The sequence below is a fragment of the Rhipicephalus microplus genome, chromosome 7 (genome assembly GCF_043290135.1).
Source record: "Rhipicephalus microplus isolate Deutch F79 chromosome 7, USDA_Rmic, whole genome shotgun sequence".
Lineage (NCBI taxonomy): Eukaryota > Metazoa > Arthropoda > Arachnida > Ixodida > Ixodidae > Rhipicephalus > Rhipicephalus microplus.
This window is the reverse complement of record NC_134706.1, coordinates 114913407-114931364: the sequence shown is the minus strand read 5'-3', so window position 1 is coordinate 114931364 and position 17958 is coordinate 114913407. Positions and strand designations below refer to the sequence as shown.

Here is a 17958-nt window from a genome sequence, read left to right as displayed (position 1 = left end):
AGTGTCCTATCCGATCACTACGCTAACCAAGTTGTTTCCTTCTCTTATAAATTTTGCGCTTTCTCACTCTTTCGAGATGTTGTCAGAATGAATAATCGCAATCAGTGCCTTGATGCAAAGTGTCAAACACACGTTACCATTTATTCAGCATCGGAGCTGCAGACAGTGAAGGCCTCATTTCCCACCGTGAAGCAACAGTTTCAATTATGCCAGCGAAAATATCTTTCAATGGTTTCTGTTGTGTCCTTTACTCCATCTCGCAACTTTGAACCACATTTTTGAAATGCATATTTGAATAAATTATGCGCATGTCTTCACGGCAGTTTAGAATTCTCGACGAGTGCCAGTAATTTCAGCAAAAAAAAATGCTGATTGCAACGCGTAGCGTAGATGCTAAATTCAGAATGTTACCCACTGCTAGGTTAGTGGTGCACATATTTGTTTCTGTTGAGAAGAAATGTTTCACACCTAAAAAGCGGAAGTTGGAATAAAAAATATATTTAATTGCACAAACAATATTTCTGGAAATATTCAAAAAGAGCAATGAATTGTCATGCAAACTGATTCGTTTAACTGAAAAACTGGGTTGAAGGAAGACGTTAGTTGCATTCTATGTGCGTGTAGCAGGAACACTGTGGCTATTCAGAACGCGGACTTGGAAGTCGCGGTCTTTGGGAGAGTACAAGGGATTGAATAAAGAAAACACGTATATTAGAAGTTGGCTGCGTTATCAAATATTGAAGCATAAAATCAGGAGCTTTCGTTTAGAAATAGCACATAGTGCCTATAGCAGTGTACAATCGTTCCGTGTCAATTTTAATCTTTAAAATCAAGGGTGCAAATTATGACATTAGGTAAAAAAAAAGAGCACAACTTGAGCATTCTTCCCCATATTCTGGCTTTTCACTTTTCGGCTTTATCCCTAACAATATCCCTTAAGCGGTATTTCAAAGCTAATAATGCCGAACAAACCTAATATACAGATTTGTTTGTCGGCTCGCGAACTTCTATTGGCTGCTTTGTGACGGCCTATAAAATAAAATGACAATTATTCCGACCGTGAACATTACGTGGAACCAGAGCATGGCTGCTCCGCAAGCGCAAAGTATGTAACCTTTCAGCCATCTAAAACCAGCCAGAGTTCTCAGATTAAGCCCGGAAGCGACTATGCAGCATTTGATAAACTCAAGAACGCAACGAATGCACGTCACTTGACAGACGGACTCAGTTAAAACATCGCCAGCAATGAAGGACTCACCCCTAGTTCACACTGAAACATCTGCTTTCTAAAGCGACTGAAACTCTTTTGACGCCGAAACGCAGCGTCGTTCCCACAGGACGCGACCCGCGCCGCCGAATATGTCATCTAACAAGTGGCAAACGCGGAATGGATGCGCTGTCACCCGGTTGTTGTCACGACTCACAAACGCCTCTACGCTCTCCGGTTGTTAAAACTTCGACAATTTTCGGGCGCAAAAAAGAAGAAGGAGCATTATTGTTTACTTTGCTGCCAAGTTACTGTCTTGTAAAGCATAACCAGCAGAAAAAACTGCCGACGCCAGCTGCGTTGATGCGTTTATCTTTCTCTGCGAGACGGCAACCAGCTCGTTCACGCCAACGACAAGCTCGGTCACCTCTTCCACAAAATAGAGACGTAGAGTAGGCATCATCATCATCATCACCATCGTCAACATCATCATCACTAGCATGACTACGTCTACTGCAGGTAAAGGCCTTTCCCATGTTCCGCCAGTTAACCCGGTCCTGTGCTTATTGCTGCCAATTTATACCCGCAAACTTCTTAAACTCATCTGCCCACCTAACCTTCTGTTTCCCCCTAACCCTCTTGGCTTCTCTGGGAATCCAGTTAGTTACCCTTAATGACCAGCGGTTATTCTGTTTAGGCGCTACATCTATTTCCATTTCCTTTTCTTGATTTCAACTATGATATACCTAACCCCCGTTTGTTTCCTAATCCACTCTGCTCTCTTCTTGTCTCTTAAGGTTACACCTACCATTTTTCTTTCCATTGCTCGCTGCGTCGTCCTCAATTTAAGCTAAACCCTCTTTGTAAGTCTGCAGGTTTCTGCTCCGTAGCTAAGTACCGGCAAGATACAGCTGTTTTACACCTTTCTTTTGAGGGATAGTGGCAATCTACCTGTCATAATTTGAGAGTGCTTGCCAAATGTGCTCCATTCCATTCTTATTTTTCTAGTTACTTCAATCTCGTGGTTTGGCTCCGCGGTTATTACCTGCCCTAAGTAAACATAGTCTCTTACGACTTGAAGTGCACTATAACGTATCTCGAAGCGCGGCTCTTTTGCGAGGTTTTTGTACATTACTTTCGTTTTCTGCAGATTAATTTCAAGGCCCACCTTTCTGCTCCCCTTGTCTAACTCCGTAATCATGAGTTGCAATTCGTCCCCTGAGTAGGCATAGAGTGGGTTAAACTCCCGTTGTTTACGATGTTCCATTACGTGCACTGCGACTTGACAAGTGAGTAGGGCTTGGCCGCCATTTGTGAAAATTTCTTGACTAGCGCTTCTAGCGCTTCTTGACTAGCGCTTTGGCGGTGGACGGTGCGAGAATTGGATTTGGCAGACGACGCGAGACCACCGCCAAATCCGTTTCGGCGCACTTTCGGCGGCCGGATTGCTCAGTGTGAACACACCCTCAGGCAATTTGACGTGAAGCATAATAGGTCATTTTGACATTACTAATAGCTGCTATGAAGCAAGAACAACGGAGCACAAAAATTTCTGAAGAAGTGTATTTCATGAAAAACGCTTCCTCAAACGCGCTACAGCCCGGCCAAGCATGGTCAATTGATGCCCTCCTGCTTACAGTGGCGCCAATGGTGGCTACTTTTTCCCCACAGGAAGCTTTCGCGGGAGTTTAATTATCAGAAGAAAAGTATTAGAGGACTATTATGTAACGAAGCACTGTCTTTTGCGATAGAAGCATTATGGTGTAGCAGCAAATGTTTATAACTCGCAATGACACACTAACGGGGCCCAGATCTTCAGACGTAATCAGCAATCAAGTGCTACAGCCAACGTGCATTGGTGACATCTTAATCTAGCAAGTTCAAGCAAAGTTACGTAGGTTCTTGTCCAACGGTGTCGCTTTTTTCTATGTTAGAGTTCTCGACATAGTTCTTTGTTTCATGACAGCATTTCATTTGAAGATGTAGATGTCAAATAAGCCATACTTTCCGAAGCTCGCAGGGTGAGTTTATTACTAAGACGTACTTTATTTTTCCGACTTTATTGGCAGTCATGATTTTTTTTCTGAAACGCAGCAAGCGGCATGCTTACGATGTCATGGTCCACTGTTGTGTCAACGAGAGCAGTGAAGCTGTCGCTATAGATAAGCCTCTGCGACAATGCTGGCCAACAACGCTGATTGCAATGCCTGTCGTTGCGAGAGGACGTTACTCCACATCTTGTGTAGCTGCCTAGTACACGCTTTTTCGCACCTACTAACCAAATGCATTTTTTTCCCCTAAGAATTGTCTACTGAAACGATCTGCCTCGTTCTGTTCGTGAAATGAATATATCAGATTTTTTTAGTCATTTGGCTGAAATTAGTATTTTTTTCTCTCATACTTACCACGTAGTGCTTGGGAGCTGCTGATATTTCCACTGCCAAGAACATGTGATATTGTTTTAATCATGTTCCCCACCCCTCCAATAGCTTTTGAGTGCCCTGGAATATTTGAAAATGAGTAGCTTAGTAAATAAATGAATGATGTCCAGAGACAGTACCTGGCACCTGTTCGGGAGTGCCATGACAGTACACCAATATCGGTTGAATATATTCTTCAGAACTCATCGCTGGTCAAGACGGCCTTGGAACTCCTGAAGTTACTGAGAAAAAACGAAGTTGGAAACGGGGCTGTGACAGTGGTGTCTCGTACCACGCGAGCATTATGGACATGTAACAGACTGCACATTTGTGTGTGTGCTGTGTTACGTGTTGTGCTTTCTCTTTCCAATATTTTTGCTACATTTTAAAATCTATTTCCCGTTCCCCGGTGTAGTGTAGCAAACCGGCTTTTCTGGTATGGTTAACCTCACTGTTTTTCCTTTTCGACCGTTCACCTCTAGTGCGTTATCTTACGTTGGTGTTGGTAACGCATTCGCACCACAGCTAAGTAAGCTTGTTCTCCATCTTCAATTTAGCGTGCTCGCGACCTTGAAGGGGAAGGTAAGCTTGTTCTTCATCTTCATTTTAGTGTGCTCGCGATCTTGAAGGGGGAGGTATTCAGATAGTCTACAGCACTCTTGAGAGAAGGTTCCTGTTACCGTGTGGTTAATTACTCCCTGTGGAATGCTGAGCAAACCACGAATACCAATCACTCATTACTAATGATGAAGGTAAGTACGGCCGACTACTGAGCAGTAGTAGTCTCAGGCACACCAAGTGTCTGTTTTTCTCTAAGGTGCACCACTGACCAATACGAAAATTATATAGCATGGGTGGCATCGGTGGTGCCTGGCCATGGTGAAGTGGCTAAACAGAGTTGTGACGTGGGCTCGGAAAAGCATTGAGACGCTGGTCTTCACCATATTAGGTTGACGCTACAGCTGCAATTAGTCTCTAGGCTCTAGCGACCATTTGAATGCTTTCTAGAACAATGTCTGGAATGGAAAAATATTGCAGCTGGCAGGGTAAAAAAATTCGGAGAAGTTCCCCGAGCACTGCTGTCTTTATTCTGACATATGCCCTCGTAGCTGAATTCTAAAATATGGGCGTTGCCTTATGTATAGTGGTGGTCAAACTGCAGTAGCCGCATTTCCCTTTTTTTGGTCGTCGCAGATATAACTGTATGATGTCCTGTTCGTTTTAGCTTAACACAGTAAAAAGCATCTTTTTTGCTCTTTGTATGACGAAACCCAATTTGTTTTGCTTCAACGGATTAGCGTCTACGCAGCTGCACACGTGGGTTATTTTCTCCAGGAAAAGATCGACGTGTTCTTTAAGGAGCTGCGCACGGCTTCGAAACAGAGTTTTGGCCCTCTCTTTGCTGAAGACTCCAATTGAGGCAGCTGAAAAGCTGCTTCAGTAAGTGTTCGTTGTTTTAAGATGAACTTAGAGTTCATACTAAGTTTTTGCCCGTTTTCGCTGCTCCAATTGTGGAAGCTGGTGACTAAATAGTGTACGTTGGGAGATTATTCGGGATGTTAACATGATAATACAGGAAAATTAAGTGGCGGCTTGGCTTCTGTGCAATAATTGATTTAGGCTGCACAAGAGTTATTTCCGTGGTGGCTCCCTTTGTTGTAGTGGCTCTTGTGTTGTCGGGCATGCACTCTGACTACAAAGCTTGTGGCAGTGGGCAACTCGCTCATTGCTTCACGATCACTTCAATATCCTCTTAATTATAAAGAGCAGCTACCTTATATATTGGGTGTCCGGGACGTTAAAGAGACAGGTGATTTATGCTGTGCACTTGGTGGCCTGATGTATCGCGGTGGTCGTGTAATCTGATAATTGTTGGAACGCGTTTTCTTTAAGTAATTTATCGAAGCTTTCAGCTGGTGACATGCGTGAACTTGTAGAATAAAGTTTACTAGTCACAAGCTGCGCGTTATCTTAGAACAATCTTAAAAATTGCTAAGCGTGGCAAACAACATGGCACGGCTACACTTGACGTTGAAAACCCGTTTGTGATTGAAATGTGAAATATTGACCCTTAATGCACACGAGAATACGTACGGCGTAAGAACGATGGAGATGATGGAGTATCACAAATTTACAAACGAATGATTCAGCTGAAGACGTTTATTCTTTGTACCACACTGATTTATGCGTGACCTCAAAAAGGTTCATTGCAATACACATATTGCAACATCAGTGAAATCAAATCAAATACAGTGGTGAGCCAGCCCAGGTGACGCCAGATCCAAGCACATGTCTCTAAATGTCAATGAATCACTCGTTCCTTTATTTGGCGTCTTCTTGTTCCACTATAAGGACTGGAAATACTCAGCATCTGATTTGGAAGAGACACGAGAGATAGCCCAAAGTGCAATGTTTATGTGCTACATAGATTGATTCTGTTGACGAAATGAACAATATTATTTGACACCTTGGCACCACGTCTTTCGGTGTGGTCGAAGAGGTATAAATAGGTTCTTCAAGATGACTGACTTCCCTTTGACATATACATGCTGTAGCTGTGGCGTACAAAAGTGAAACGTCATTCTATTAGTGCGTTGTTCTAAACATATTTTATTACAATGAACCAGCGTAATAGCGTGCAGGGTGATTTATTTATGTGCAGAAAGACGATGAACATGCAGCTTCCTATAGACATGCAGCCTTCTATATACACAATATTACCAACATTTTTCTATTGTTTTTTTTGTTGCAGACTGTATCTCCTGCTGGTTTTGATGGCATGAAATGCGGCGTCAACTACAAGTGCAAACTCGGCTTGTGCGACGAACACCATAAGTGTATTTCTTCCAATATCTTTATCGACTGCTGGAAGCTGGCACAGCTACCTGATGGTTTTTCACATGTTAAACCATATACGTGTCGCAAATAAATGAATGTCCTACGTGTTTTGATGCTGTGTACATTTAGAAAGGCTATATAGCAATCGGTATATTGTGAAAGTAAATCATGTCTTGACAGAATAAGTACCTACTTTGTATTGATATTTGAGATTTTATACTTCGGCTATTGGCCGTTTGGCAGCTATAGCGTCGTCTGATATTGATGCGTTGAAATTGGTCCCTATAATGGCACGTCCTCATCGCAACCACAACCATTAATGATCATGCTTTCATCACTCAGGTATCAGAAGTTGATGACCTAATTTGACCACTCATTGTGAATCCACGGAAAGTTGTCATCATTAAACTAACAACGAGCGATATTTTCTTTACTCATATCTTTCGAAAGTCGTAAATTATAAGAACCCTGACAGCCAAAGCTATGTTTTCGACTTTTTACCAGTAATTTGTAGCTTTGCGTCTGGCAATACCGAAATGGAACTGCGATTTCTATATTTCATGGCATAATTATTAGCAGTGTCACTAATTCAGAAAAAATTCCATCAGTCAATACCACAAGAAACTAGAGCCACACAGGGGCAGCATTTCGGACTGTCTGCTTAAGCTTTTGTGACGCTGAATGCGCCGTATTGAAACGGGGGAATTCGCAGGCGGTGAAGAATAAAACGACGTGGGTGCTTTAAGCAACCTCGTTGTTGGTAGGGGGACACGCTTGGCTGCTTTAAGCACCCAAGCGTGTCCCCCTTCCAGAGAAAAAGATCCTTACCACGAGCAGCAAAAACATTCAGGGCAGCCCGACGAAATATCCATGCGGGTGACGAATAGTCCTAGACGGGTGCTGTGCCAGTAGCGCTATTGCCCGCGCCCAGCAAATATCCTCTGGCACCACCAATACTTGCTTGCCCAGTGCAACGTCTCGAGAGGGCTACAAAGTCACGATAGAAAAACCAGGGTTCCTTGTTGTTATCGAGACACTGTAACAATGCCTCAGAGATTGCCCGCGCACTCGTAGGCTATATTTTAACCACATCGTATTACTTCAATTCACTGCCTACAAATAAAAGAAGATGATGATGATAGGAAAGTTGTATTTCTGAAAGCTGTAGTGGGCTAGTATTACCATGGATGGATTTGGTGGGAACAGCGAAGGTATCTTTTTTGTCCGTTCTGCGAAGAATCAGAAACTAATAAACATTATTTTGTCTCAAGTCGTAATTATGAAGTCATTAGGAAAATACTTCTATATACTCCGCTTGTGCAGGGAGGTTTATATTTACAACAAAAACTATTCTAAATTTTGCGGTCTTCGTTTTTAGAAAATGCCAAAGAAATTTATTTGATGCGGCATGTAATTTCATTCAAAACTCTAAACGTTTTTCAACATGAGGCCCACTTTAACAAATACCCCAAAGAGGGAAGCGGGTCGAGAAGTAATTTTAGAAATGTGGATAAATCTGAGACATACACACCAAATTAAATTAATCGGGTTTGGCAAACTCTGCTGTCGGGTCGGCTCCCGAAATCAAGGTATAGATACTATATTAGTGTCTAGTTTCTTGTTGTTTTTATTACTGCTCTTTGAATCTTTGTTGTTATTACACTGTCTTGCTTTCGTTTTTTCTTTTTATAGAAAGCAATAGTGCACTTATCGTACATAAAAGACTATATGTTTTCTTGGCCGATCCCCCAGCGTGCGTATTAGCCATTGATTCTAGGCTGCAAACAAACAATCATTGTGCTTTGGGCCTAGGTCCACGTGTCGGGGAATGTTACACTGGCGCAATTTTCAACAGGGTTAAGAACGCAAGTATGTGGATAACTTTTATCCCGAAAATCAAGTGAGAGGCCTTATTATTTGACGTGCGACATAGATGACGAAACGCATGAATTGCCTGAAAGTATCACTACTTCTAAGCTGCGTCAGTTCGTCGCTCAAAAAGCCGGGAAGATGCCTGAGGAGCTTGACCACCAAATATCAGTTAAGATGAAACAAAAGCACTCCTAATTTCAAGACTAGATCATGCCGCTGCTCTTGCAAACGCGTCGAGGCTTTCGCGAAGCAAAGAAGATTGCTTCGTTAACTCGTGCCTTATAAAAATGCTCCAACGTCAGCAGCCGCACGCAGAGCAACAACAGTGATTCATGGATGGTCTCCTTGCCGTCATCCAGGCACAGCAAAGTCCTTACAAGAAGATAGCAAAGCGGGACCCATTTGCTAGTGAAAGCACAAGGTTGGACTCCTGGATCAAAATCAATGAACGTGTGTGTCAGGACAACTCGTGGCGAAAATCCAGCAACTGCACCAGCAACTTTTGCCCGTTTCTTGCTGGGCTGGCTAAAAAATGGTACGAGCTTCGCTACACTGGACACGAGACCGACACGTCGGATGTGTTGAAAAACAGTTTCCTGGCAGCTTTCGATGAAAACGCCGTTGAAAGCTAGGATCAAGCATTTTTTTATAAATATTCATCAGGAAAGCCTCTCGAGTATATTTATGAGTAAAAGCTGCTTCTCCAAATGACGAACCTGGGACTTACGAAGTCTGCAATAGTTTCTCTAAGTATTCATGGCCGTCCTGAAAAATTCCCGTGACAAGCACAAGTTAAATCACCAAGAACTCTCGAGGAACTTCTAGCTTTTTTTATGAACCTCTCAACCGACTCAACTTCGCAGAACTCTTGTTGGCCAGATTATCCTTGGTTAGGACCATTGGAGGTCACGCGATCCTGACATTCGGTATGGTCCAAACCGAGTGGTCAGTGTAATCTCCGACGCTTGTGACAAGCAAGAACATACGACTTCAACTCCAGATTCAGCCGAAAAAAAAACAAATAAAAGAGGATGCGCAGTCTCACCTGACGACAAAAATGAAGACTGGTGTTCTAACGACTCTTGACCTTCTGTATAATGGACCAAAGGTAAATAGTGAAACTGTTGATGCTCTAGTTGATAGTGGAGCATTTGTGTCTGTCATAAATGAGGCACTTGTAAGAGAATCAGAATAAATAGTTTCGGTTATTGTTTCGACTGTCGTGCGGCGCCTCGTGTGGCAGTAATATGCACTATAAGTATATATATGTAAATAAATCAGTTGACGACGAGACCTCGTTTAGGTGCACGAGTTTTGCCTCAGCATTCCGCGCCCAAATTGTGAGTGGCTGCCGCCGGCAGCGTCGGCGCACTGCGGTGCTCCGTCTTTTTACGTCGGCGTTGTGGCCAGTTAGCCACGACGCAGCAATGGCGACAAGGTAAAGTAGAGACAGTTTCCTTCGTAGCCTTCTTTTTTGGGTCCTTTTTACCGATTCTATTCTGCTGCGACGCTACTTCGGCGTTTCCCGACATCATTCCTGTGTTCTCCATAGCGACTGCCACATTGCACCTCTTGCGCCTTTCCTCACCGAGGGGCCACATCGCATCGTTCCCGCCTTCGACTCTGTGGACTTTCATATGCGAAGCATTTCTTTGCGAACTTCGGCGTCTTTGAGCGGATCTATCTATCTGTCTATCTATCTATCTATCTATCTATCTATCTATCTATCTATCTATCTATCTATCTATCTATCTATCTATCTATCTATCTATCTACCTATCTATCTATCTATCTTTCTATCTATCTATCTATCGATCTATCGATCTATCTATACGTCTACCTATCTATCTATCGTATCTATCTATCTATCAGCCACCTATGACTTTTAACTCTCCTAGCCGTTGGGAAAATGGTATCAATACCAAACTTGGTGTGATATAAAATAACTGCATGACTAACATAAATGACTAGTCGTAACATGAAAATCACGATATCTATACCATAAGTGTCATGATTTACATGCTTTGGTCTTTCTGCCCTTGCGGTAGTTTCATCACATAAGTTTCAAAAGTATTTTGGGATGACGACTGCATGGTGAACACAAGTGACAGAACCTAACATCGAAACCATGACATGCGTGTCATGTAACAACTTGACTACATGCAACATCCATGGTGTGCTCACGGTCGTTTCGGTGGCTTTGCATATCCCTAGTTTGTATTACGGGACAGGAAAAAACTGGCAGACCCACGTACAGTAGGAATGGATGATGTGCGAAGCACGAATGAGAAAAGTTTATATATCACTTTAAAATCAGCACAACGTTGCGAGGTGGAGGTAAATGATGCTGTACGTGACTTCCGAAGATTATTCTGTTTAGATGTGTCATTTGCCTTCTTCATCTATTCATGTCACATGATACCAAATTTAGTATGTGTAGAACTAGCGAAACGACCGCGAGCACGGTTTGAGCGTGGTATGTTGTCATGTTCTTACACGACATGCATGCCAGAATATTCATGTTTGCTCCAGTCATATATTTCGTCATCCATTGACGTCACATAACACCAAATTCGGCATACGTGGAGCTAGTGAAACGGCCGCGTGTGCATCATGAAGGGCCCAATCGACTTCATTGTAGCAATCACTTGCGCGCACGCCGGGCACAGTGACGCTACGTTAACAAAACGCGAGCACTCTATAGTCGGATGGCAGGCGTTTTCAGCGTCCATCGCCGCGGGCCGGCTGCAATCGACGCGATATGCGGCATGCTGGATTTCGCGCCGATGCGTTACGCAGACAACACTGCGTCTCCCTCTTTTCGTGACGGAGGGACGCTGCACGCGATGAAACAAAGCAACGCCGCTCGTTGCGCGCCTGCGAGTTTGGGACAGGACCGTCGCCTGGCGTGTTGACGCCGGCGGGACACAACAAAATGAATACCGGCGAGCAAGCTCACCGCGTCACGTCGAAAAGTATTGGCACATTGACTGTAGCATGTAGTCATGTTTCCACATGACACGCACGTTATGATAATCTTGTTGGCACCAGTCACATACTTTCGCGATCCATTGGCGACTCGTAATACCAAATTTGGCATATGTGAAGCTAGCGAAAAGTCCGTGAGCGCATCTTCAGTGTGGCTTGTTGTCATGTTGTTGAATTACACGCATGTCGTGATTACCTTGTTTGGAAGTATCATTTACCTATGTCGCTCGTTCTCGTCCATATTACCGAACTTCGTACATGTGAAGGTAGCGAAATGGTCCCGAGCGCATCATAAGCGTAGCAAGTAGTCATGTTGTTACATGGCACGTATGTCATGATTTTATTCTCAGGCTCTGTCGCTTGTGTTCGCCATGCAATCATGTCATACCATTTCAGTTTTGCAACATGTCATGTAAAGGAAACCACCGAAAGAGCTGCAGGGCCATGAAATGTAAATCATGACATTCGTGACATACTTGTTTTGATTTTCATGTTCTGACTAGTCAAATATGATCTACATACAGTCATGCTACGCCATACCAAGTTTGGTATTGATACCATTATCGAAACGGCCTGGAGAACCAAAAGCCGTTGGCGGATAGATAGATAGATAGATAGATAGATAGATAGATAGATAGATAAATAGATACGCTCAAAGTCACCGATGCTCGCTAAGAAATGCGTCGCATTTATTAGATGACGAATGTATGTGACTGGTGCAAACTTAATCATGAGATGCATGTGATGTAACAACATTACTTCATGCCATGCTCATTAAGCGCTTGCGGCAATTTCACTAGCTTCATATTTACCGAATTTCGTATTACGTGACAGGAACGAACGACATGGGCAAATGACAAGTCCAAACATGACGATTATGACTTGCGTGCCATGTAACAATATGACTACGTCCTACACTCATGATGCCCTCGCGGACGTTTCTCTACTTTCACATAAGCCAACTTTTAGTATTACGTCACGTAATTGGATGACAAAGGTATTTGACTGGTACAAACATGATAATCATGAGATGCGTGTCGTGTAAGAACATTAATGCACTCCGCACTCAAGGCGCCAATAAACATCAACGTGAGCCAGCGCACGTGCGCGCCGGCTTTCGTTTTATTGCGTCAGGCCGACGAAGCCACGCCAGGCGCCGATATCCCCCTCGTAGAGATGAGTGGATCTGCCCACTGACCATTGTGGCTCTGCATGCCATATACTCCCAGGCACGTGCCACGCTGGATTGCTTTGACGCATGCGCGTTCAAGCGCACGCGGCGTCCTTCTGTCACGAAGAGAGGCAGACGTGGTGCTGTCCAAGCAACGTCCTCAGCGCAAAATGCAGCATGTCGCATTTCGCGCCGCTTGCCACCAGGCCGTGCCAAAGGAGCTGTCACGACAGTCGCACCTGGCGTCAGACTATATAGTACTCGCATTTTGCAAGCGTGGCGTCACTGCGTCCAGCCTGTGGCTGTGTCAACGTTGCGTCGGAGTACATTGGGCCCTTCATGACGCGCTTGCTGCCGTTGAACTAGTCCATATGCACCAAGTTTTGCATCACGGGAAGTGAATAGACGTCGAAGGTATGACATGTCCAAACCTGATAATCAAATATATGCGTTTTATGTAAAATATGACTTCGTGTTACGCTCATAGCGCTCTCACGGCCGTTTCACTTGTCCCACATGTACTAAATTTGGTATTACGTGACGAGAATGAACGATGAACGAAAATGACAAGTCCAAATAAGATAATCATGATATAGATTTCATGTAAAACATGACTACATGCTACGCTCTTAGCATGCTCACGGCCGTTTCGCTAGCTGCGTATATACAAAAGTTATCAGGAGAATAAGAGATGACGAAGGTAAATGAAACATCGAAAATTGATAATCATGACATGCAAGTCAGGTATAGCTTAATTTACCTCTGCCTCTTACGTTGTGCTGATTTTAAGTCACCTATCACCCTTTCTCCTTCTTGCTTTGCATATCATCGATTCCCAATGTTCGTGGTATCTGCCAATTTTTCCGTCTTTTCGAGTTGGCGTTCTAATTTCGTGCTCGGTTTGTATTCTCGTTGGTGTAGAGTTTCATGGTTGCGATGGCATCTCCCGATGGTTGATCGATGTGTGGGGTTTAACGTCCCAAAACCACCATATGATTATGAGAGCTGCCGTAGTAGAGAGCTTCGGGAATTTCGACCACATGGGGCTCTTTAACGAGCACCTAAATCTGAGCACACGGGCCTACAACATTTCCACCTCCATCGGAAATGCAACCTCCGCAGCCGGGATTCGATCCCATGACCTGCGGGTCATTAGCCGAGTACCTTAGCCACTAGACGACCGAGGCGGGGCGCGATGGAATCTCCTATACCTCCACACTTTTTTCTGCATGCATGGGGATCCGCCGATTTCTTGGGCCGATTCGAAGTTGATTGTTTATAACATACGTGGATGCTGTCGGGAAGCCGCCCGCTAACAAGAGCTTTGGAAGGCCCTGCTGCTTAACGCATTGAGCCAAGCTAGCCTGAAGCTCTAACAGGTTTTGAGTTTCACCAACGCGTCAGGGAGGCCTGCATCGTCTGACGTATTCCAAGCCGCAGCCAGATTGTTCATTGACCATTTCAAAGATGCGTCCTGCAAATTTGCTGCGTGCCTCCACTTCCAAGAGCGTCATGAGCTCACCGGCGGGACCGTTAATGACTTCATCGCTGGTCTCCGGTCGTTAGTCGGGTGCTGCGATTTGGCGTGCTCGATAATGACATGATAAGGCAACAACCCTTCATTGGCGTCACATCTGACAATGTTCGTTGGCGGCTACTAAAGAAAGTCTCGTCCCCCACTCTTTCAGAAGCCCTCTCGACATGAACTTTTGCGCGTGCCGTTTGAGGAGTTCGCTCCGCATTCGGTGCAACAGCTCTCTTCTGCGAAGCCTCCTATTCACGCCACCCAATCGTTTCGCGGGTCACGCGAAACGATTCGCACCAGCAGGCTTCATCTAACATTGGTGTCAATGGCATCGTGACTGTACAAGAACACCTGTCCAAATGACGTAGCTGCATGAGGGACAGGGCGAAGCAGTCAGAGCATGCTTCGTGCGTTTAGCAACTGACCATGTAGGGGACCACAAGTATCAAAGTTGTACATGTTGTTAGGGACCACATAAATTGTGTCACGCATTCTCTCCCCTTGGGAGATGTTGAGAATAAAGAAGTGGAGCATAAGCTGGAGGAGGGGGGAGCATGACGGATACAGAGAAAGAGAAGAACGAAGTAGATTATCCAGAGCTAGCCGTAATGGCGTTAACATTGTCTTCTAAAGCAGCGATCATAGGTCTTTGTCCTTAACATGCATATTGTTCCACAAAATACGCGGTGCCATATTTCTCTGAATATCAGTCCAGGTGACCTAAAATGAGTTACGTGCATATGGTAAATTCTGAAATTGTTTTTGCGTTGCTGTTTTTCATTTTTAGTAGAGAATATTTTTTTCATGCAATAGTCGCAGACAATGTTCGTCAGGCTCAGTCTCTCTAGTTCAAGATTTTCTTTCGCAGTGTGGCATGCAACATTTCAATTCGTCAATCTTCTACCCGCAATAGAATAGAGAAGTTAAGCAATTCGATCTTATTCTGAAGAAAGACATTCAGATTGCGCTCTTGGAGCAGTGTCCCCTCAAGCAAGTCATGAATGAACGCTTGGCTTCGTACAGGTTTCCACCGCAGGGCACAACAAGAGTGTCCATTGCTCAATTTTTCATAGCAGGCAAACTCGAGTCTCTCTCAACATAGTTTTCTTACATCACAACACTCTAATTCTCCCAAGTCATCACTTCGCACCAGAGTCTTTCACGTCGAAAAGCGAAAAGGAGTATGTCGACAATAACAATCACCGTGGTGCTAAGCCCCTGAAAGTTCGAGTCGGTTACACAATCAAAGTTCGTGTCCCAGGAAAACGTCCCAAATTTTGCGGTCAGTACAAAGCCTTGAAACAGGTGAGCCCAACTAACTTTACGTTCTGTGATGGCAACATGTGTAACTCTTCTCGCATCGCCATTTTGCCTACGTGTTCGGCTTCAACACCTCAAACTTCTGATCACCACTCAGAATTCCCTTTGAAGTACTGAAAGACATTGCATGTGGCATCCATGCTCCAAAATTTTGTTTTCAAGGGGGAGGACTTTTCAGGTGTAGCTGGTAACCAAACATGAGGTGACACAATTCACATTGAGCCTGCACCATCAGAGTTGGTCAAACCAGAAATTTTGCCAGAAGGTCTTGCTGAAGATGGTCCTTAATGTAATGAGGCCGTGACCGCAAGTGCATAGTCCGGCGCAGCGCCTCCGCCGCCTCTTGTCCATGCCGTGCAATCGCCAAGCCAGTCTCAGAATTGCCGCTCTCGAAAGAAGTGGACTGTGTTATAGACTAATGTGCCAGTTATTCTTTTCTTGTTCTTTTATAAATTGTACCATGTGTTCTTGTACTAAGTGCTTGTTCTTCTACGTAGTGTGTATTCTTTGATGTACTGTCTTCGGTATATTTTTCTATTGTATTTTCTGATGTGTGTCTTTTTTCAAAGCGGAGGCGATGGTGTCAAGATGTGCTGTTCCATTTATTTTCATTTCCATTTTTGGTTTTGCTTCGATTGTCACGTGGTGCGTCATGTAGATGTGGTATGTATGTGTAAAGAATTGAGTTGGTGAGGAGACCTGGTTCTAGGCGGAAGTTTTTTTCTTGGCGCTTGGACTCTGATATGTGGGTGGCTGCCACTGGCAGCATCATGAAGCTGCGGTGCTTCGTTACTCCTTCGTAGGCATCGTCGCCAGCCAACGCAACACAAAAATACTGTAGGGGCCGCCTCGTACAAACACTCGGTCGGCTCCCCCTTACGGGAGCCCATTGACGTCGTTTGGGGCCCGGGCAAGCTCCACCAACGCCACCCACGCCATAACGCCAGAGCAGCCGACAAGGGCTGCCTTCGAGTCCTGCCGGGCGGGGTTTGGTAAAAGGGTTGATGATGATGTTTGGTGCTTTGTCGCGCAAGGGCCATTTGATGACCTAGAAGCGCCAGCTTATGGGACAAGAGATGCGGACAATGATTGTGATAAGCGGCTGTATAAAGGCCGCAAACTCCTTCGCACTAAGGCGGTTAAAAAGAGAGAAGTAATAAAATCGTGACCATGCCTTGAGAAGTGTGTTGTGTTCATAAATGGCGAATGTTTGTAATAATAAAAACAATGGTGGACATGTCTGGAATTAGCCAAAGTGCCTAAACTGTTCCCACTCTTGCGTCCGAAGGCTGTGACGCAAGTGCTGTGTTCAGTGTAGCCACCATAGCGAAGACCTCTCTGGAGAGGTCGTGTACGAAATGCCCAGGTATATCACATGAAAGTACGGAGTTCTCTCAAGTAAGCCAACAGCGCAGCAATGATTTATGTGTGAAAAGTGGTTCCCTACCAACGAACATTGGAGGTTTAAGTGGTGTCTGTTGTCGGTAGGGTAAAGAAAGGAGTTGTCTTTTCTGCTTGTATAATTGTTTACATTGGACTAAAACGTGAAGTATGGTGGTGCTTGTCCACACCTATCACACAAAGATTGATCGCCAACAGGCAAAAGAAATAAATGTGTCTGTATGTCCTGTTCTTAGCCTTATAAGTATTAATTCTGCGTGGCGTGATTTGGATACTGGTGGCCAATGATCAAGTTGCGGCTTGATGACATGTAATTTATTACCTGTGTTCGTGTCCCATGTGCACAGCCAATACTCCATGAGCTTTCGTTTTAGAAAAGGTGTCTAAAACGAAAGCCCGATCAGCTATCGCGTGGCATACCTCGCAAGCGCGCGTCGACGAACTTTTGTTTTTGTCACAACTTTAGACATGCAGCAGTATCGGTATTACAAGTGCACGTCATATCTAAGACTCGTGTTCGACTAGTTTTTCGTTGTTTACTTGTTCTAAGTGGCACTAACAAATTCTTATGTGTCCCAGATTTGATTTAAACGAGCAGTTCGTAGCTCTACATACTCCATGGAGTTATTATTAAGTGGTGAAGAACGACAAAGCCAACAATATTTTATAAACTGAAAAAAATTGTAAGCATTTCTGAATCATCGTGTTTTTGCCTCACTTCCATGCGTCGTGTAACGTAGTACCATACCAGGTTGCTGGCACATAGGTCAAAGTACGCAAGCACGCCGTTCACGGTCAGCGAGCATAACACACCTAAAAACACCACGAAGTTAGGAGGCAACTGTTCGCCACGTTGTTCACAAAAGGAAGCTTCAAGGAAAACATAACTAAAACGTTGAACACTTCCCGCCACCCGTAATTGCCCCATCCACGCACGGCTGAACTGGCTTGAGAAGATAATGCCAAGCTTCATTACAAGCGATGGCGCAGTCTTTCTGCACCCGCTATACAATCCATCGAGTCCTCACAAAGGTAACGGCGAGCGCGTGTCACTCATTTCCTAAGATGTTTCTACGAGCGGTATCCTGAAAGGCTCACCAGATTGGGGTGAAATATCAGGGTATGGGCCCAGGACCACTCATTGTAGAACTGAGTCGAGCCACGAGTTCACACACACAATCTTATATTTACAGATAAAGATGATCTCTCAATGAGT

At 44.4% G+C, this 17958-nt stretch overlaps 1 protein-coding gene across 3 annotated transcripts in view; it reads left to right on the top strand.

The window, feature by feature from the left end:
- LOC142767045 (uncharacterized) overlaps positions 1-6573 on the top strand; it is a 123152-nt gene extending 116579 nt beyond the window's left edge. For all 3 annotated transcript variants that reach the window (XR_012884726.1, XM_075868260.1, XM_075868261.1), the window contains one exon: positions 6380-6573. Coding sequence is in view for 2 of the 3 variants with exons in the window: in XM_075868260.1 (XP_075724375.1) it covers positions 6380-6556 (177 nt within the window). In the remaining variant the exon portion in view is untranslated. The remainder of the gene's footprint in view (positions 1-6379) is intronic.
- The last annotated feature ends 11385 nt before the right edge of the window (positions 6574-17958 follow it).